Raw genomic sequence first — 19893 nt, 5'->3', positions numbered from 1 at the left:
TACTCTTTAGGAGAGGGTCAGTAGCTTTAGATGACTTTTTAAACACAAGTAAGCCAAGCCTTTCAAAGAAACAGCCCCAAGAAATACACAAACACTAAGTTTTATTGGTAGCTAAAGTAATTAAGAGCTTAAAGTGCTTCAGATTCTTTCTTTACTGTCAAGTACAATCAGAATTGCTTTTACTTTGCTACTAACATTATCAACTTGCTCAAAGAGAAAGAATAGTTTAAAGTTTCGGTTTCCAAAGAGAAGTTTCTTTTCCATCTTGCCTCTCTAAAGTACTTTCCCTTAACATGGAGTGACCTAACACAAACTCCCAGTAAATAATATCGGGAGTGCTGATAAGCACAGGAGAATAATTCCTTCCTCATTTCCTAATTTTCTCCCATCGCCTCTCTGGCCTGAACATGATGTTGTCACATCTCATGCCTTCTAATTAATATGGAAGATAACTCGATAAAACGCATAATCCTGAAATCTTCACAGAAGACTAAAAAATGCAAACTTTTTTTTTTTCCCCCGTTGACTTAGCAGCAAGTAGTTATTTTGCCTACTTATTGAATAATGCATATGTTACTTGCTGTTCTATACAACACTATTATATACTTAATATTAGTTGAAAGTAGAAACAATGGTTCCTAACTCACATTTAGCCATCTCCTCTGAAAGACTCTGCACCTGTCCACCCACCCAGAAATCACCGGCCACACCACCAACTCCTCAGCGCCCTCAAGGCCAGCAGCTCTCCTGCTGAGTCACACCAGACTGGTAACAAGAACAAAAAAGTCAACTTGTCCTCCTTTCTGGACTCTGCTCTCACTGCCAGGAGTGGGCTGCAGCACCATCTTGCTCAGCCCTACACAGAACTGGGACAAGTCCGTTGTTTCTGCACCATCTAACCTGCAGTACAGCTCTGTCTTGACCGTGGAAGGTGTCACTGTTCAGGAAGCTTTGCTTTATTCTGTATTATTTGCCATGATTTTCCTATCAAATGTAATAACTGCTTAACTTAGACTGATACAATATTTGTGGGATCATAACCAAATAACTGGCCTGTGCATACAACACTTAAGGAGATTGATACTGTAAACTGCATCGTTGTTGGCAATCTAAGAGATCAGCTTTTTCCTTTGAGCGATGACTACTGTGTTACTTATGATACTGAGGAATGAGAAAGACTTTGAGAGATTTCCCATTTGAAAAGTCTTTACTAAATGACTAATCAAACACTTTCTGAGATTTTTTTTTTCTGAAAATATTACTTGTGACATATAGGATACCTTGAAGAATATAAGTATTTTATAGTAGGTCGATTAAATGGTTAATGTATATGGGGCGATTACAATGAACTTTGAGAGAAATGAGAAAGTTCTTGTACTATGAGTATTGGCCACACAGCCTTTTTATGTTTTAAAATGAATAGGTGCACTGGGAATGATGATTTTGAAACAAATGTACAAAAACGAAGAGGATTTTTAATTCATGGTACACTTACTATTTTTATGTGGTACTATGGCAACATGGCTATTCCAAGTAATTTATCATTAAACTCATAGCCGCCTGTCATACCTTACTAATGACACACAATAACTGAATATTTGAAACAATTCTTAAGATAAAGCATGGCCTATCTCCTTGGAAAGCAAAAGTTTCTGATTTTAAGAATGTGAACATAAACAAAGAACAAGTTAATGCCTAATGCCATGGCTTTTACATTTAAAATATATGCAATTCTTGGTAGGTATTGGTCCACATTAAAAAGCTTAGCATGCAGTTACAGAAAACCCATTGATTTATTCAAAGTGAGGTGTTTTGATTACAGCTATTCTTATTGTATTTGCAAATGGGGAAGTAAGACCATCAAAATGCTTGGGTTCACTACAGGAATTGAAGGTGGCTATAACCCCAGAGGTCAATTTGATGATCCTGACATTTTTGTTCATAAAAACCTATCTACATTGCATTAAACAGCTAAATTCTTAATCTTTCAGAAATTAAGGCAAATAGAAGTTCTCTGTGAATCACCAAAAGTAAATGATTTCATTTTTTTGGTTTCTCCTAAATCCTTTTCTCCCAGATGAAGAGACATGCACTTAGTTTTTCTGGAAAACCTTGTTTCCTTTATCAGTCATATCCCCTGTCAAGGCAACTCTCCCTTAACATGTAGGTGACCTTATTCATACCACCAGCTCATACTGCATTGGGATATCCATTATCCTAGCTTCCCGATACTTTTTTTTATACACTCACACCTCCACTATTGTGAATCTCCTGAAATATCAGTCACATTCTTCACGATTGAAAAAGAAAAGCAAAAAGTCAACGTTTGTTCAGAGCCCCCCTCCTCCTTGTTGGTACCCCTCTAACAAAATGGGAGTCCGCACCCCAGCGGTACCCTCTGTCTGTAGGTACAAATTAATGAGCTGCTAATGCCCAAACCCTGCCAGATCCCAACTTCTGATTGGCTGCAATCTGGTCATTAAAGAGAGGTAATTAATGCCAGATTGCACACACAATGCTAACAAACAAACAAAACAACCCCAAACCTGCTTTTCTCCTGCCACAAACAGCAAAACAAACAATACTGACATAACGGCAGCTTTCAAAGGACAGTTGCAGCTCTGCAGCAGCACCTCAGTTAATGAGTGTATAGAAAAGAATTTATCTGAAGAAGAAGAAAGTGAAACTCAACAGCCTTTCAGGAAGATGAAATTAGCTTGGAGAAAACTCTGAGATGGTGGCAGCTACTTAAGAAGAAAATTCAGCTGAAAATAAATGTACAAAGAGTTCGATTCAAAATTTCAGTAATGTGTTTCCCCCTTGTCACTTACTGCTCAGATTGTGAAAAGCGTTAAAAGCTGGAATGCAGATTTCTCCGACTAATCGTTATATGAGCGATCATGACCAGATATTATTGCTTAAGTTTTCTGGCAGTACCTGTAATTTCAGTCAAGATGGACTAATACAACTTCTTTGAAATGTCATGTATGATTCATCATGGATTTCGTTAGAATTTAACATTATTATACTGCCACTTTCAATGTCAGCAAATAGCTTAAAATACAATGTTGAGAAAATATCAGCCGGCAGTAACTGGAATATTATTAGCAAAACTAACAAATTGATTCCCATCAACCAAGCACAACTACTTTATTTTTAGTTTTTTTGAATTGATGTCTTATGACAAAAGGTGTCTCCACTGAATTAAGCTCATAACTAGCTTGCTCAATGAATATGGTAACTCACCACGTTAAAATATCTGAAGAAAAACTTATTTTACAAAAATATTAAGACTAAATACAGTAAGCTTTCAGACAAAGGATGGTTGTCAAGGTTCTTAGTATGCAATGTAAAACTGTAATATTCTATGTAGTGCTTTAGTTTCTAATAAGTCATTGTGATAAGGTTAACACTTCAAAGCAGAACAACATACAAATAAGAACACCCAAAGATGAAAATTACTTTGCTTATGTTGCTGTATTAGAATTTTATTTGCTAAAGGGTGAAAACAGATTTGCAAAATTCACAGTTAACTTAAAACAATAGTTTTAAACCTTTTATTCCTAGCCCTGGCTGCCTTCAGGAAGGAGAGAACATCTGGTTATTTAAGGAACACAATATGTTCACATTTTCTATGACTTTTGTTTCTAATTGGGTTTTTTAATTTTTTTTTATTTGAACAACTCTAGTTAGAACTATGTTTTTTAATCACTTTATATTTTTCTACTGCCCTGTCTCCGTATCTCTCCTCCTTAATTTCGCAGCCTTTGCTTTGAAAATTAACAGTGCTCCCTGGTTTTGATAAGGAAAAAAATGAAAAAAAATGGCCACTCATGGGATATTAAATACACAGAGACACACCTTCAGTAAATGCTTTTGGATATACACAAAAAAACCTTCCCTTATTTTCTCATTTCACGTACACATACTTTTAATACCCTGTTCTTCCATAAGAAGCTCTAATTTTATATTCAGAGGGACTGTGAGTGCATAAAGTTACTTTCATATAAATAATTGAAGTAATTATATGTTCAAAGATTAGGAATGTGAAACAAATACTCTACTAAGCAGGTTAACTTTATCACCCTATGCAAAGACAACAACACTGATTTGAGATTTTCTTTCTACATTTTCCTAAGAACTGGAGCTAGCCAAATGCAGAAAAGGCTGAAATTCAATTATTCTGAATTGATCCATATTCGTGCCTGTAAAATTAGTATCTCTCAGGCACCCCTTCAGAGACAGGTGCATTAACTTGTTTTCAGCTATTACAGAGATGTCTATTTCTCTTCTGTGGCACTAGAATATATCAGGGATGTGGTATCTAAAAGGTCCTCTCATCCCAACTGCCAACTGGGGTTCATGAATTGAAAAGGAGAGCTGCTGAACCCATTAGATTAATGGCAAGCACTAATTACTTTTCATATTATTGTTATTACTGGATAATGCTAAGGTTTCTGAAAGGTTTGATTCCACAAAAGATCATGAAATTGTTTTCGTCCATCTGTAAGAAAAAAATGCCACCCATTTTTTAAGTGTAGCTTAAAGTGTAAAGTGTAGCTTTAAGTGTATTTTTTAAGTCTTTCTTTTGACATTTAGGTTGCTATCCTGGCGATGACTGCAATGAAAAGAAGCAAACAAAGTGCAACAGGTTCATCAAGCCAAAGTTTAGCTCTCCTGAGAGTCTACAAGACAAATAAGCAAGGATGAAGTAGTTGTTATGTCAGATGAAGGAAACAGAAGAAATAATGGATGTTATTAGACATGCAAACCCAGATTAACTCCAGAATTGGAAGTTATGGATGGAAAAGCTGTATCAGGTCCTTCTTAACTACTTCGCCACTTATGGCGTTCCTTAATAACCTTTCAATTTTATGTACATGCCACTAACCATTCTCAGTCCAAATACCCCACAACTTCCCCTCAGCGAGATTATTTGGTATTTACCTACCTGCAAAAATAATCCCAATGACAATATATATTAACAAATGTGAGAGAGGCAGATTCCTGTTTGTCCCTGTCCATGATTTCTAAACTGCATTTCTTGTCTGAGATTTAAAGCTCCAAGGGGTAAAGAGCAAACCTCTCTCAGATATTTGGAACAACGCTAAACATTCTTGCTATGTTCAACAAATAATGAAATAAGCCACTGAATCATGCAGCAGTCTCCCACAGAAGAGTTCCCGGACTTCACATATTAAAACCCAAGTGAAATCCTGGAAGAAATGCCACACAGTAACTCAGCCTTGGATTAGGAGATTTAAATTGCACTGAACCAAATGTAATTTCCCATTAGAAACTAGAAGCTGGTGATGGAGAAACACACAGGAAAACATCAAAGAAGGAAGAAAAATCATTAAGCGCTGAATTTGCTAATCATCACTTACAAGTTACGCTACTGACTGAAATCTCCTTGTCTTTTCTTTCAGCCTCCTTTTATCTGCTCAGGCAATAAAGGTAAACTGAATTATCTTTATGCAGATAGCAAAAAAAAAAAAAAAAAAAACCCATCATAATTTTCCCACTTGTATTGGTATATAATCTGTGTACTGACTTTAGACTCCTACAGCACCTATCATGTCTTGTTGAGTCTTCCCTTTCATTCTCTGTAATGAAAAACTCTGACAAACTTGGAAAATTTTTATGTGTAGGTCTTAGTAACAAGACTTCCATTTCAAAAAAACATGTTGGATTGGACCAACATATGCTTAAAGATACGTAAGCGAAAGTTAAAATCATACCTAGGGAAAGATAAGAAACAGGTACTCAAGTCACAGCACTGAAAATACATTTCTTTCTCAGACCAGGAGTTATTTTTCCTTTTAGAGTGATCCTTTAGAACATTTTAACTTCCTTACTGTAATAAGTGCAGATCTGTTTATGCAGTCTCAAGACAAAGACCCAATGTAAACTGAGAAGTGGCTGGGAGTCCCTTAGGGCTCCTTTTTCTCTGGAAATCCCAGCTTCCTAACTTTCAGAGTATTTCCCAAGCAAATAAGTGCAGCTTGAAAATGAGGAACAATTGTAATTAATCATATTTAAATTGACAAAACAACTGGCAGTCTTTGCACGAAAAAGTTTTAAGTACTCATTTACCTGACTGAAGTGAGAACTGCCTGAAAGACATGGTAGGAACTACAGCCAGTATTTTTCTGAAAGGTGTTCAAGGCACACCTGAGAATGTTAATTAACAGGACACTGAGGCCTTATGCACCTGACAACTTTATTCTGTTTGAGACAAGAGTGTCAGGAGCCGGGTAGTGATCAAGCTTCTTTCATGGGAAGTTGGTGGTTTATTTTTGCCCTCTCTAGCTGATAGGTAGGATATCTTGTATACTGCCTAGGATGCTTTGGAGGACAGCTGAATAATTCATAATTATTCTACCTTCTAACATATACCTTTAGTAAATGACAAATTACATATTGGATTTATCTTAATATCTTAGCACAATTTTCCTCCCTCTGTATCTTCCCTTAAAAAAACCCTTCTATCTTGTTTTGCTAAGAGAGCACATAAAAAAATGCTGGGTGGTCTGATTTCACAGACTGCTGCCGAAATCTTAAGAAAGATTCCTGAGATCTAACATTACAAACTTTCTTAGACACTGAAAAGATGATATACTTTACTTCTTGTCATGAAAGAAATCTTTGCGCCCAAGAGGAATGAAGAAAGCAGCTGTAAGGATGAAGATTTCTTCAAAAAACTGATATAAAACAAAGAGACGATTTTTTTCTTAATCCATAGAAGTGTAAACACTGGTACTGAATGAAATTGTGTAGAAGGCAGAGTGCAGAAGTGATGAATTTTTCACTTTCAAAGGTGATGTGTATCAAGAAGATGAGGGAAATCGGACTTTTCACTGGCAGCCTACTAATGGGACATGCACAGAGACAGTTCAAAACCAGCAGCACAAATTCCGCTATCTGTCAAAGATCTGAGTACTGTAAAGATTACTGTGTACAGCTTCATCTCAAATACTTTATCCACTATACTGTGAATATCTGCTGTATATTATATCCACACATATACACATGCCATTCTAAAACAGCAAGAGGTTCACTTTTTTTAGTATAGGTATCAGAAACTGTATGCTAGTTAATATATAACATAAAATTTATGAATGTATACATTTTATTCATGTGTATCTTTTCAGGCTGTAACAGCAGACTCATTTTTAATTGAAAACCATCATATAACTCTTAGATAGTGGGTGGGGGTAGTACTTTAAGGGTTAACAGTGATTAATCTACAGAAATCCCGTGGAAAAGGTCTTACAGATGAAACTGCATAACACTTTCTATACAACTTACTAGGATATTATATAAAATATTACTGTTTCCCTCAAAAGTATACTTTATTATGAAAGATGTTTGTGCAGAGTACCATGCAAAGGTATTCGAAAGAGCATTAACATCTGCAGTTAGCAGAGCTCCTGGGTAACTTTAGGAAAGTAGTAGGATAGTATCCTTTAAAGAGTAAAGGAACTTGATTCTACTCTTGGTTACCAACACTTTCCTTCAGCTTTTCTGTTAGGTAAGAAGAAACTTGAAACTACAATTTAATCCCCAAAATGTAGGTTCTTTTTAACTTCACAGTATTTAGAACATTATACTACAGAGATTTATTCCCTGTATTTACAAAGTGAGCATCTCACCTTTGGATCTCGGAGGAAAAGTGCTCTTAGGATAAGGGAGTGAACATCTCCAATAGGTGGATAATGCATCAGAAGTCCCAAACAGGTCTGATAATTACTTGAAATCACTGCAATGAAAATAAATAATAAAAAAAAGGAAATATCACTATCTCGTTATGACATTCCAAACCAGTACCCTTTCCAGTAGATTCACTGCAGTTCAGATTCAGCTGTCTTTTCCCACATTAAGTCTCCTGGAATTCAAGCAGTTGCTCAGAGTAAAATAATTATTGCATAATCAAGCTTCCTGACTATTCTTGGTCCAATACCATTAAGGACAATACTAAAACTACCACGGACTTTATGTCATAGACATTTATGTTAGCTCCAGATTTAGATGACTAAATTTAGATCTCTAGCTGTGCACCTAAAGCCTGCCTAAGTCAGTGGAGGTCAGGGCAATACAGTCAGTGGAGCTTGAAGTACTAGTCCTACACTCTGAAATGGACACTGACTTTTCAGACACTCCTCTGCAGACACCTAAGTTAAAGTATGCTAATTTATGAGATAAATTTTACCTTTTGTCCTGCTTTTATGATAACTTTCCTCTACTCTGACAATTCTTTGCTGAAATATCTTTTATGTTGTTCTTATATACATACATGTATACGTGCCCATAGAAATACAAATACACATACATAAAATGATGTCAACAACTTCTTGCTTTCTTGTAAACTGGAAACTATTCATGAAATGTTCAGGAAAAGGGGAAAAGGTTAGATCTTAATCTCATAAATACTTAGAAATATAACATACCATTCACTTTCTTAGAATTTTTTACTTATTCAGGAAAATTTTGTTATAATTGTGCCTGACTTTATCTGAATCTATGTGAGTGTACTCTGTGGTTCTTTGTTTGTTGTTGTTGTCTTCTGTTTTGTGGTTTGTTTTTTTTTTTTTTCCCCCCCAAATCAATCTAATTATGAGTGCAATTATTAAAGACATCTTTTCAGGCAGGTCTGTGTAAACTACTTCATTTCTTTTGTACCATCTAAATCCAGGCAATCCATCTGCCACAGCTGTCAAAGCAATGCCTGTTAATGATGCTTGCACTCTGCAACATAAAGACAGCCTCCAACAGTTGTAATTGTAAATAAATTTTTAACAAACTTTGTTATTCTGAGAACTTTAGTTGTAGTAACAGATACTTTTAATTAATCAGGTCTCTACACCAGAAAGGATCATTGCAAACACAAAATTATTCTGAATCAACAAAACGCAAAATAAAGGACTGTTTTGCAGACAGAAAGATTTAAATGTTTTGCTTCTTTTCTTTCATGTGAATAAGCCTCATATCCTCCTGTACCTTTCCTCCCTCAACAAGAGGATTATGGGGAAAAGATGCAGGACTGGGCAAAATGAATAATTATAATCTGTGTAGGGAACCACTTTATCATCTTCATTTCCGTTGCTGATCCGACAGCTTGTAATTTCATACATCTGCTTTCATTTGTAAAGCACTCACTTATCCTACTCATTCTTTATCTGTTCTGCCTGTTCTTTTTCCTACCCTTTGTTTTTCTTGTTCATATTCAGGTACCTGTTTTTTCTTCTTGAAGTCACAAAGCTGGCATAATGAACACAATACAATGGTCTTCGTCAGGTTTCTTTCAGAGAAGTATAATACAAGCACCACATAGTACATACCCAATCAAACTCTCATACGTAAATCATATTTAAGATACTGTACTACAGTTATGATCATGATGCCTTTTTACCCAAGCAAATAAAAATACTGAAAATTGATAGTAAATTCTAAATACTTTAATGAATGATAGGCAGTAAGACCAACACACAGATCCGTATGTGTTCTATTCTGCAATGTAAAATGGGTTAAAATTATCCTTCTCCTATTTTTCCTGGAAGAGTTCTTTGCTATATCACAGGTATAGAGAAAAGCAAATATTAAAAAAGCTAATTTATTTTAACAGTGCAGACTTGACCCCTGACAAAAAAAAAAAAAAAAGATTTTCAACCACGAGACATTTACTCTAATTACTAATTTTTTTGAATGTATAACGGTGAAGCAATTGAATAATGGAAAAAAAAAATCAGACTGTTTGGCAATGACCTATGTCTGCTCTGATCCCTAAAAGTTAAATTTTAAAATGGAACCTTAACATCCAAAGAAAGTTATAAAAACTTCAACACTTTAATGAGGAAGTCCTGTTAACTTTTATATTTATTTTATCTTTAAGGTTTTCTCCACATATTCAGCTGTCCCCTTTTCATGTAGAAATCTTTACAGGAGAGAACATTGATGCAGGGGCTTCTATTTGCTGGAGAGCCTTGGGTTAAAGGGATTACTTTGCTGAAACACCTCTTGGTACCCTTCGTTTCAGAGTGATCTATATGCTGCCCATGACCTGGCAACGTGCGCTCACAGCCCAGAAAGCCAACTGTATCCTGGGCTGCATCAAGAGAAGTGTGGCCAGCAGGTCGAGGGAGGGGATTCTCCCCTTCTCTGCTGCTCTTTTGAGACCCCACCTGCAGTGCTGTGTCCAGCTCTGGGGCCCCCAGCGTAAGAAGGACATGGGCCTGCCCGAGCAAGCCCAGAGGAGGCCAAGAAGATGATCAGGGGGCTGGAGCACCTCTCCTATGGAGACAGGTTGAGAGAGTTGGGGCTGTTCAGCGTGGAGAAGAGAAGGCTCCAGGGAGACATTATAGCGGCCTTTCAATCTATTAAGTGGGCTATAAGAAAGACAGAGGAGATTTTTTACCAGGGCCTGTAGTGACAAGACAAGGGGCAACAGTTTTAAACTGAAAGAGCTAAGATTTAGATTGGACATAAAGAAGAAATTCTTCAAGATAAGGGGGTGAGACACTGGCACAGGTTGCCCAGAGAAGCTGTGGCTGCCCCCTCCCTGGCAGAGGATTAGACTAGACGATCTTTGAATGTCCCTTCCAGTCCAAAATAATTTTATGATTCTTGTCTCTTCAGGACCAAATGTATTATCCAACAGAGTGGCAGTTTTCTTAAAAATGATAGACAAAATAGCAGTAAAACAAACCAAACACCCCATCTCTGAATATGTATATCAGAGTTAAAAGGATTTCTAAGAATCAACTGCAGGATACAGTTTTTGGAAGAAGATTCAGTGCAATACTTATTTATCCAGTCTCAGCAGGTGCTGAAGTTTAGTGGTGAAGTATCTTACACTGTGCCCAGCTGCCTTGTAATCAGCTCGGTGCTTCTGTACTGGTGCTTTTTCTACACTAATTGGCTTGGCAAGACTCACATTTGGATCCAACTTTTATTGTGAACAACAAGTTCTGACTTCTCCAAAGAACGCTATTGGTATTTCTAGGGAAAGGAGTAGAAGAACTCCTCTACATAGAGAAAGCCTTTTAATATTTGTTATGCAGTGCCCAGAGGAACACCAAATTGCTTTCTCCTTTCTGCTTTAGATGAGACTGACTTTTCTCTGTTGGTCCAATAACCATTCTGGATGCAAGCAGCAATAATAATGGTGGAAAACATGTAAACTAACTGTACCTGTCCTCAACAAAGTCCTAATTTTCTGCCACATGTCATTTTTTAAGAGTTTAACGTTTAATACCACCAATCCTGTATCCTGATGACTTCCTAATCCAGGAAGGGTGAGACTACTTCCTCCTGCTGCTTTCACATGGCTATATTCTCTTTGGTACGTCCTAAATAATAACAGATAATATGAACACTTTGCACTACAACAAAAACAACAAATCAGCTCTCTAAGAAGAGGCTACTTTATTTCCCTTAAAATATTCAGAGCACTTTTTGATAAGAAAAAATATATCCTAACAATGGCCATAGCTAGTCTTCAAGTAGGAGCATGACAAAAATATACTTATTCTAACACTGATCAGTCAAAATTAGATCCTGGTGCAATAATGATGTTAGGTTACTATGCAAAATATAGACAGGTCTTCCAGGTTGGTTCATTTTTGTTCTCCTTGAACAGAAGGACATATTTTTGCACTGCACACTCCCCTCCATTCTGATTTCATCAACAACTGCACATACATGCATACTGGTGAAAAAGTAACATATTCATGCTTCTGACTTGACAGATTTAAAAAAACCCGTTGTTTTGCATTAATTTTTCCAAAGAAACTCAGAAAATAATTTATTAAAACTGACAGATACTTTGGTACACAACCCTACACTTGGCTTGTGAGGATTATCACTCCATGAATAAAGCTCTGCTTGGATACAGATGTAAAACCAAACAGACCAGCTTACAGAATGGCTGTGTACGTGGTTATGTATCTGTAATCTCTAAAATTTATAAAAAATAATCTAATAATATAAAGTCTCCCTTCTCCCTGAATAATATATTGTTTGAGTAACAGAGGATTTTAAAACTAAAAAAACAAAAAACAAACCAAACCAAACCAACAGAAATGATACTTTCTTAAAATCATGTCCTTGAGAACATAATAGGACACAGAAAAAAACCCGATCAATTCCCAAACCAGCGACTTCTCCTCCATCCCCAAATGTTTTGGTATAAAAGAATCGGCATAATTTTAAAACTTTCAGATGCTTTCAGTGCTGTATTAATATAATTGCTTATGTTTGACATTTTTATAACATAATACCTTAGGAGCTCTATTATTATTCCTATTGTTTCAAAGTTTTTAAACTGAAAATTTCCAGACGGTTTATTTATAGATGATTAACATCATCAGCTGTTTTGAACTAACATTTCCTTTCACCAAATAAAGAAAAGCTTTTAGAAACTCATTTTATTTGAAAATGTTTTAAAAAATATCACAACAGAACTTTGAACTCCATTCAAAGCTCAAATATTATTAGCAATTAAAAAAAATGAGGAAAACCAGAAAACTTTTCTATTACAGATAAGTAAGAAAAGCTTTCTTTTATCAAATCAAGAACTGTAGAAATCACTATAGTTTGAGCCTGACTGAAAATACATTCAACGTTACAGTATTTATGACTATTTTGTTTCACTATTATGCTTAGAGTAGCTAACTAAGCAACTATAGAACAAAAAGTTACTTGTTACAAAACCAATATATGTATGAAGTATTAGCTGTCCTGATAAGATGACTTTGCATCTCATTTGGGCAAATGTAGTCCACTTCAAAGTTATTTACTACTCTATTTACTGAGCCTGGGGATTTTGGAGAAAAGAGGGAGACTGATTTCATATGGATGCCTAGAACACATTTTTAGTTCACATTTTTAGTTACCTCTTACTGATACTTCAACACGAGCACACCACAAAGCAAAAAAAAAAGCCAAAACAACCTTCTCTCTCCAAGAAGAGATATGGTGATTACAAACACAGTTCTAAAGTTTGTGGTTTTTTTTTTGTTTTTTTTTTTTTTAAAGGGAAACAATAACACAAAATAAAATACTGATGCTAAGAATTTTTTCCATGCATCTGCACTATGTATCTATACCAAAAATTTTAAGATTATTTCAGTATACTGCACATGAACAAGCCAGATTTAGATTGCAGAACATAATGACCTGGAATCAGATCATCCTGAAACTGCAGCATTAATTTTGAAACCTCTAAACTGAATTAAATGTCCACTTTTTGAGAGCAATGTACGGTAGCTCTATATGCTGCATGTTTATTAAAAAGTAATTAAAAAAACACATGAAGGCAGGCAGTGGAACGACAGTACGTGTAAAGTACATGCACATTATGTTTTCAAGATGGGGCCCTAAAATAGGAACCACAGATGTTGAAAACTTTATGCATCCTAGAATACAAAATTGTGTCAAATATGTGACCTTGTTATAACCTAAAGATTACAGATTGCATACAGTTAACTCTGAACAGCATGCTATGGAATTTATATATTTAGTGAGAGACATTCACCTTGCTGCAAAACACATACGTTGTTGCGGCAAAGTTGTACACAGAATTTTTTGCAAAATATGACAGGACAGAAATAAATGCCTCAGATAACCATTACATATCTTCCCCCTCCCATTCACAATTACATAAGCTTACAATATTTTTATGATTTCTTCTTTGTCCCAATTTAATTTATTTATTGGTAATCACTAGCCCATAAGAATTCACCTTTGCGCATATTTCAGACATACTAAAATACAATAAAATGAAATGATATTTTTTTTAAAGATGACACTCTTGCATAAAATAAACATATTTTGTAATTGTTACTCATCTCTGCATTTACATTTTCTTGAAGATATATCCTCAAAAATTATGAGTCATTGTCTTGTGCATTTTTACATTTCTCACAGCAGAACAGCATAAAAATATTTCCAGTGTCAAAGGGAGGCTTTACTCAATTCACGAGCTTGGTCAGAAGGTGGAGCTCTATACATACCTGTATCACTTGCTGCACAAAAAATCTGCAACTCCATATAAAAACACAGAACTACTCAGAAAACAAACCTGCATTTAACTCCAAGATACAATTTGTTTCATAAATACAGCAGAAAGCGCCTGGTAATAAATGGCTCCTCTCCTAGCATTTGGAATGATTTTCAGTATATTAAAAAAGTCACAATGAAATTGAACATTTCTTAAGTCCTCTTTTTCTTTGAAAAATAGGTTTGCTTTCTTTTTGAAAGATCTTAAGATAGTTGATACTTACAGGCATCTCTAATATATAACAACATGGCTACAAAAATGTAGTCAACTAAATTCAGGGTGATACTGTCAGCAAATAGAGCATCCCAGACAACCAGAAGGTCCTGGAGCGGGAATTCACGTCCAAACAGAAGCCTTACCCATCGCCTGAAAAAAAAGAAAAAAACATGATTGGTATATTTCTCTGTTTTGCCAAGTATGGTAAAGTCAGGATACATATCCTAGGATCAACTACAATCTAAAACATTTTACCAGAAAATTTTGCAAAGCATGAAGATCTGTGATAACCACAAAACTAACAGTATTTGTGGGAATGTTAACTGCATCTACATTAAAGAAGTGATATGTTACAGATGGCAGAAGCTTAACTGGCTAATATTATTACGCAGGTGAACCTCAAAGGATAGAACATATCAATCCTATATACCATATGTTTGAGCATTTAACGTGATAGTGATCTAAGATGAAAGGGAGAAAATGTTACGAAAGAATAGCCTGGAACACCAAAACCAGGAGCCCAGTCAAGTGAAAGCCAGTTCAGAGACAGATGCCAAACAAGAAGAGGCTTCCTCCTTGTTATTAAAGACAGTGTTTGCAGCTTCATATAAATTATGCTATGGACGATATTTTGATTAAATCCTATTTAAATCTTTACCAGATTTAGTGATAATCTGCATGTAGACTATACCATTAATTCCTGTTCATATCTGTGTTGTTTTAATACCTAGCAAAATGTGAAAATGTGTCTTAATAAATGCAGTATTTTCTTGAGGCTGAAAGCTTGAGATGTGTAGAAGAAAATTATTTCTCAAGACTTCTTATTTCCAGTTCTGGCTCTTACACTGACTAATTTGCTGACCTCAGGAAAGGTACTTCCCTTTCCTATTCCAGAGTGGACCTGTTACCTTTGTACCTTTTTAGGTAGGATTATCTTAGGTTACATTTGACAGAGCTAAAAAATACTTAGTGACATTAATCCTGAAATAGTTATTATGAAATGGACTTAAAAATAATGAATTACATTTTTAGCTGGGATATGCAAATTGCTATGCATGTGGAATCTGTTTATTCAGTGGCAAGAAAAGATTGATTGCAAATTTCTGCTAAGCAAATTAAGTCATTCTTTAAAACTCAGAAAAATTTCTAAAAAGGCAACTAGAAATTTCATCAAGATTAGTTTCACTTGTAAGAATTCATGTTTAACCACTTTTATCCCAGAACTCATTGTTGGTTTAAGGCATCTGTGTTGTTTTTTTTTTTTTTCCTTATTCCAGTAATAAAAGTTCATTTCTAGATAAATGAATTCCAACACATCAGTTGAGCACAAGCTTTTAAGATAGAAACAATCTGTACAAAAAGACCCTCTCTTATAAAAGAAATTCAAATGGACTATTTTGTGACTCAAGATTTCGTTCAATAAACTTTTATTCCCCTGCCACTGGAACCATATATATAATGCGCAAAAACATCCATGTTACAGATTTAGAGATCACTACATGGAATTTTTTCCTTTACAAGGCATGTTCCCTTTTAAAAGTGCAAATATGTGATTTCAAAAGACAGCATCATATCATCCTTATATCAAACATCTATGTTCTAAGGTTTTTGCTAACTTTTAATGTTAGCATAGTAATTATAAAAATCATAATATCAGATCTGACAAAACACAAATTCTGTGTTTTTCCCACTTTGATTAAACCCCTCTCCTATCAGGACTTATTTTCAGGCCTCAGAAGAACTGTTAACACAAAAGCAAGACTTAGCTAGTGCATTTAATACCACGTCTGTTCTATCTAAGGGATTTTACCATATAGCGGCACATTACCCTGCAGTGCCTAGCCTACAGGAGACTATTATCCTATGGTGACACAAACATTACCCAAACTCTGTGTGAAGCCTATTACTTGCGTTAACAACCCCTCCCACCTGTATAACCGCAACTTTCAAGTTAAGCAAACTGTTAGGCAAAAAATTTCAAGTAAGCTTGAAGCATTGGAGCTGACTTTGCTTCCAACTACCCAAATCTTGTTCAGAAGCCCTGCTAAAAGTCTAATACACTTCAAGGGAAAAAATACACCATGGTGTAATGGGATTTGTTATTAGTCTTTTATTAGAAATCTCTTTTGCTTCTTTACTACTTCATTATGCAGTGTTAATCGTTTGTAGATGCAGGTTTATTCTGCTCAAGCAGAAGTCATTCCTTTTTTTCTCCTGCTTTTATATTTTCTCCTGGGAAAATTAAATCTCAGTCCCCAGAGGTATCACGTTTCACAGATGCAGACTGCTGAAGAACAACTGGACTTCCTTTTGTAACCATAATATTACCATTAATTATTTGAACCTTCCTGTCTTAAAGGGTGTAAGAAATTCATGCTGTTGTGAATGCATATATACTAACTGCTCTCTTATTTCCTTCAGCAGCATTTAGCTTGTAGCATCTATAAACCAAGGACCCTATTGCTTATGAACCATGCTGCCATATGGCAGGACCTCACCCAGCTTTTATATTCATAAAAAGGGATCTTAATTCCTTAAAGTAAGTGTCCACACTGAAAAGCTGTCTTTCAAACTATCACGTTTTTATTGCTTTTACAAATATTTGCAGAGAATTTAACACACACGTAATAACTGCATTGGACATGATAAAATTTTTTTTTTTTTTTTTTTTTTTAGATGGCTGTCTGTGGTTTAATTGTTGTTCTGTCCTGTTAATCTTGCCTTACATCTGTTACACCTGCAGACTGCGAGGCTCACAATAGTATACCTTTTATCACATGCAGTAATACAATAATTCATATTTTACCAGGCACACTTAGCAATTAAAAGCTACAAAAAACCCCCCTAGATTCTTTAAAGCCATAATACACCAAGGTACTACTATCTACATTGTAGAATATGTAACTGTATCTTCTACTTATGATTCCTATATAATTAAACCAATATTCTCAAGAGATCACTAATTACTAGCAATAGATAATGATTCATTAATGACCTTACAATATAGGGAAAACAGGAGAAAACTCTCTACTAATGTGCTCTACTAAAGCCATTAAATAAGGCAATGATCCAGCCTTACCAGTTTTAACTAAAACCACAACCATTTTGACTGAGATTTACATGACAATTCTCCAAGCATCAATAACATTAACTTATGTTGTGTGTTACATATATTTATCTGGTTATCTTCTCTATCTGCTTGGAAGGCAGAGAATTTTAAAAAATGACATAAGCTTAAGAGATGGTTACAGACGAGGCAATACAAACAGTTTAGTTTAGCTTTTTTCCGCAAGCATTTTATTAAGAAGGTCTAGAATCAAAGCAACCAGGTTTCTGATATTTTATTTTTTGCTGTGTATGTTAAAAAAAAATGCCCAAATTTGATAATTCCTTGGTTGACTTAAACACAGGAGAGTACAGATTTCCACAGAGTATGTTCTGTTTCTTCCTAACTCTTGCCATCAACCCAACAGTGCCTCTGCCAAGCCATCCTTCACCCCAGCTGCACCTTCCTGCATGGGAAATGGCAAAGGTGTGCATCACTCACCTGCAACATCTAGTGCCACCGAGTGAATGTGATAGTGAAAGATGCTTTTTATCTAGTTTCCAGTGCTTGCAAGACTCACTAGGGGGAGTCTTCCAGAGAAAAGGAGGGTCAGTAGGATTTTGCAGGATGTAATTTTATTTTCAGTGCTAGTTTTGCTGCTTTTCTTAAAATAAGAAAATAATTTAAATGGACCACAACTACTGAAAGGAACACCATCTTATCAAAACTAAGCACTCGGAAGCTGAGAAATGCCAAAATTAACATCAGTTGTTTACTGACTGAGAAAATGATATGTAAGCTCTGTCTCTTTAAACTCTGTCATGAATTATGTTCAAGCAAACATTTGTAGCCAGTGCAATTTACTATGTAAAGTCATGGTTAATAATTTAGGAGAAAGAGTAGACAGACTTGAGCTGTGATCTGCTTGTTCAAAAATAAGATATGTAAAAAGGATGAGGAGCGACATTTGTATACCACTTTCAAAATAACTTAAAGCTATATGGAAAATAAAGAATTAAATAGTTCAACGTCAGGCAGTAAGCACTACTCTAGGCAGACTTGATGCCTGCACTACGATTTCAGCCATCTATGTTTCTAACTTACGGGCACTGGGTGGGCTGCACCTGAAGAAGGCTGTGTATCAAGCTTTAGCAACATTTCAGCTTAGACTTGTTACACAGTCCATTTCTCCAGTGTTCTGTATCCTTTCTTAATAAATCTTGTTTTTATTAAGACTCCCATGGCTTTATAGAGTTCAGGGATTTCGCACGGAATGTCCTAAAGAGATTAATACAACCTTTAAATGACACAAGACAGTGAAGGAAACATGCCAGAAATATAATCACAACTTGTTCTTTCAGCTACTCTTCCACAAGGGTCTTGTGGAAGGGTAGTACTGCTCATGGTGCATGAGAAACTCTAAATCACAGATGAGAAGAAAGGCAAAAAAGCTAAGTGTAGCAATTAACAAAATGACATTTCTAAAATAAACAAAACCTTATCAAAATCCAACAATTTGTCAGAACAGATAGTAGCATGTGAAATCCCAATAAAGCAGAAGAACTGGTATAAGAATTTATGTGAAAGCGCACCAGGCTTTCAGGGATTTGCAGAAATTTCCGATGTGTTTGACTGAAATGTTGAGAATTTTACACACAGCATATCATCAAATATATGCACACCACCATAAAGGATGTACAGTGAGGTATTGTTACAGCATATGTTCCAATTTTTTGCCTCACTCTACTTGTGAAAGGAATGAAAACAGACATCTTGCTAGAAGATGTGTTTACTCCAACCATAAATTCAAACATTAATTCTGGATTTATTAGGTAAAATTACGAGGCCTTTGTCATTTGAGATGGCAGACAAGATCAGATTTTCTTTAGGCTGTAAAACATTTAAATATTATAGATTTCTACCACATCATCTCCAGTAGTGTATGTTGATTGTACACAAGTATGCGTGATAAGAAGGGAAAAATGTGAGCCAGCATCTAACAAATCATTCTGCTTCTCCTTAGAGATAACAGAAAGTATATGAAAAAGATTCTTCTTATATGTGTGCATACACCTGTCTTACCTGTTTAATTTCAGGCTTGTACATAGACTACTACTATTCTGCCAGAGAACGACATACACGCTTTGGCATGACTGTGATCTAGGTGCAATTGTCCTGTGCTGCACTCCCATGGAGGGTGTTCTCTTCATCCAGCTTCTCCTACACCGACTGCATGAAGACTGGTGGATCATTCACCAAATGCACAAATCATGGCTCTACTGCTTGGTGGATACAAGGTAGGTTATTGTCTGGGTTTTTTTTTCTGGTTCAAATTTTGTTTGGTTTGTGGTCACTTCCATTATTTTTTAAAATCTTACATAGTTATATTAAAACCCCCTCAACTTTAAAAACTATGATAAGATCCACAGGCTTTCTGTTTCACAGCTTCGACACTGGGGCCTTATGCAAAGATAAAAATCATGGTGTTTGAAAACAATTCAAATAAAAATGAAACTACATATTTACGTTATGCATTATATGTGTTTCAAACTCTACCATAGGTTTTCCTGTC

The 19893-nt window shown here is 35.5% G+C and overlaps 1 protein-coding gene across 4 annotated transcripts in view; it reads right to left on the bottom strand.

The window, feature by feature from the left end:
• The window catches only part of TBC1D5 (TBC1 domain family member 5), a 325748-nt gene that overhangs the window by 65891 nt on the left and 239964 nt on the right, over nucleotides 1–19893 (bottom strand). For all 4 annotated transcript variants that reach the window (XM_026842526.1, XM_026842528.1, XM_026842527.1 and 1 more), the window contains 2 exons: nucleotides 14283–14425; nucleotides 7656–7762 (listed from right to left, as the gene is read on the bottom strand). In XM_026842526.1, coding sequence (XP_026698327.1) covers nucleotides 7656–7762; nucleotides 14283–14425 — 250 coding nt within the window. The remainder of the gene's footprint in view (nucleotides 1–7655; nucleotides 7763–14282; nucleotides 14426–19893) is intronic.

This window comes from Athene cunicularia, assembly GCF_003259725.1.
Source record: "Athene cunicularia isolate RWA chromosome 2 unlocalized genomic scaffold, athCun1 chr2_part1, whole genome shotgun sequence".
Taxonomy (NCBI): domain Eukaryota; kingdom Metazoa; phylum Chordata; class Aves; order Strigiformes; family Strigidae; genus Athene; species Athene cunicularia.
Note: the sequence above shows the minus strand (reverse complement) of the source record. Positions and strands in the feature narration are given on the sequence as shown.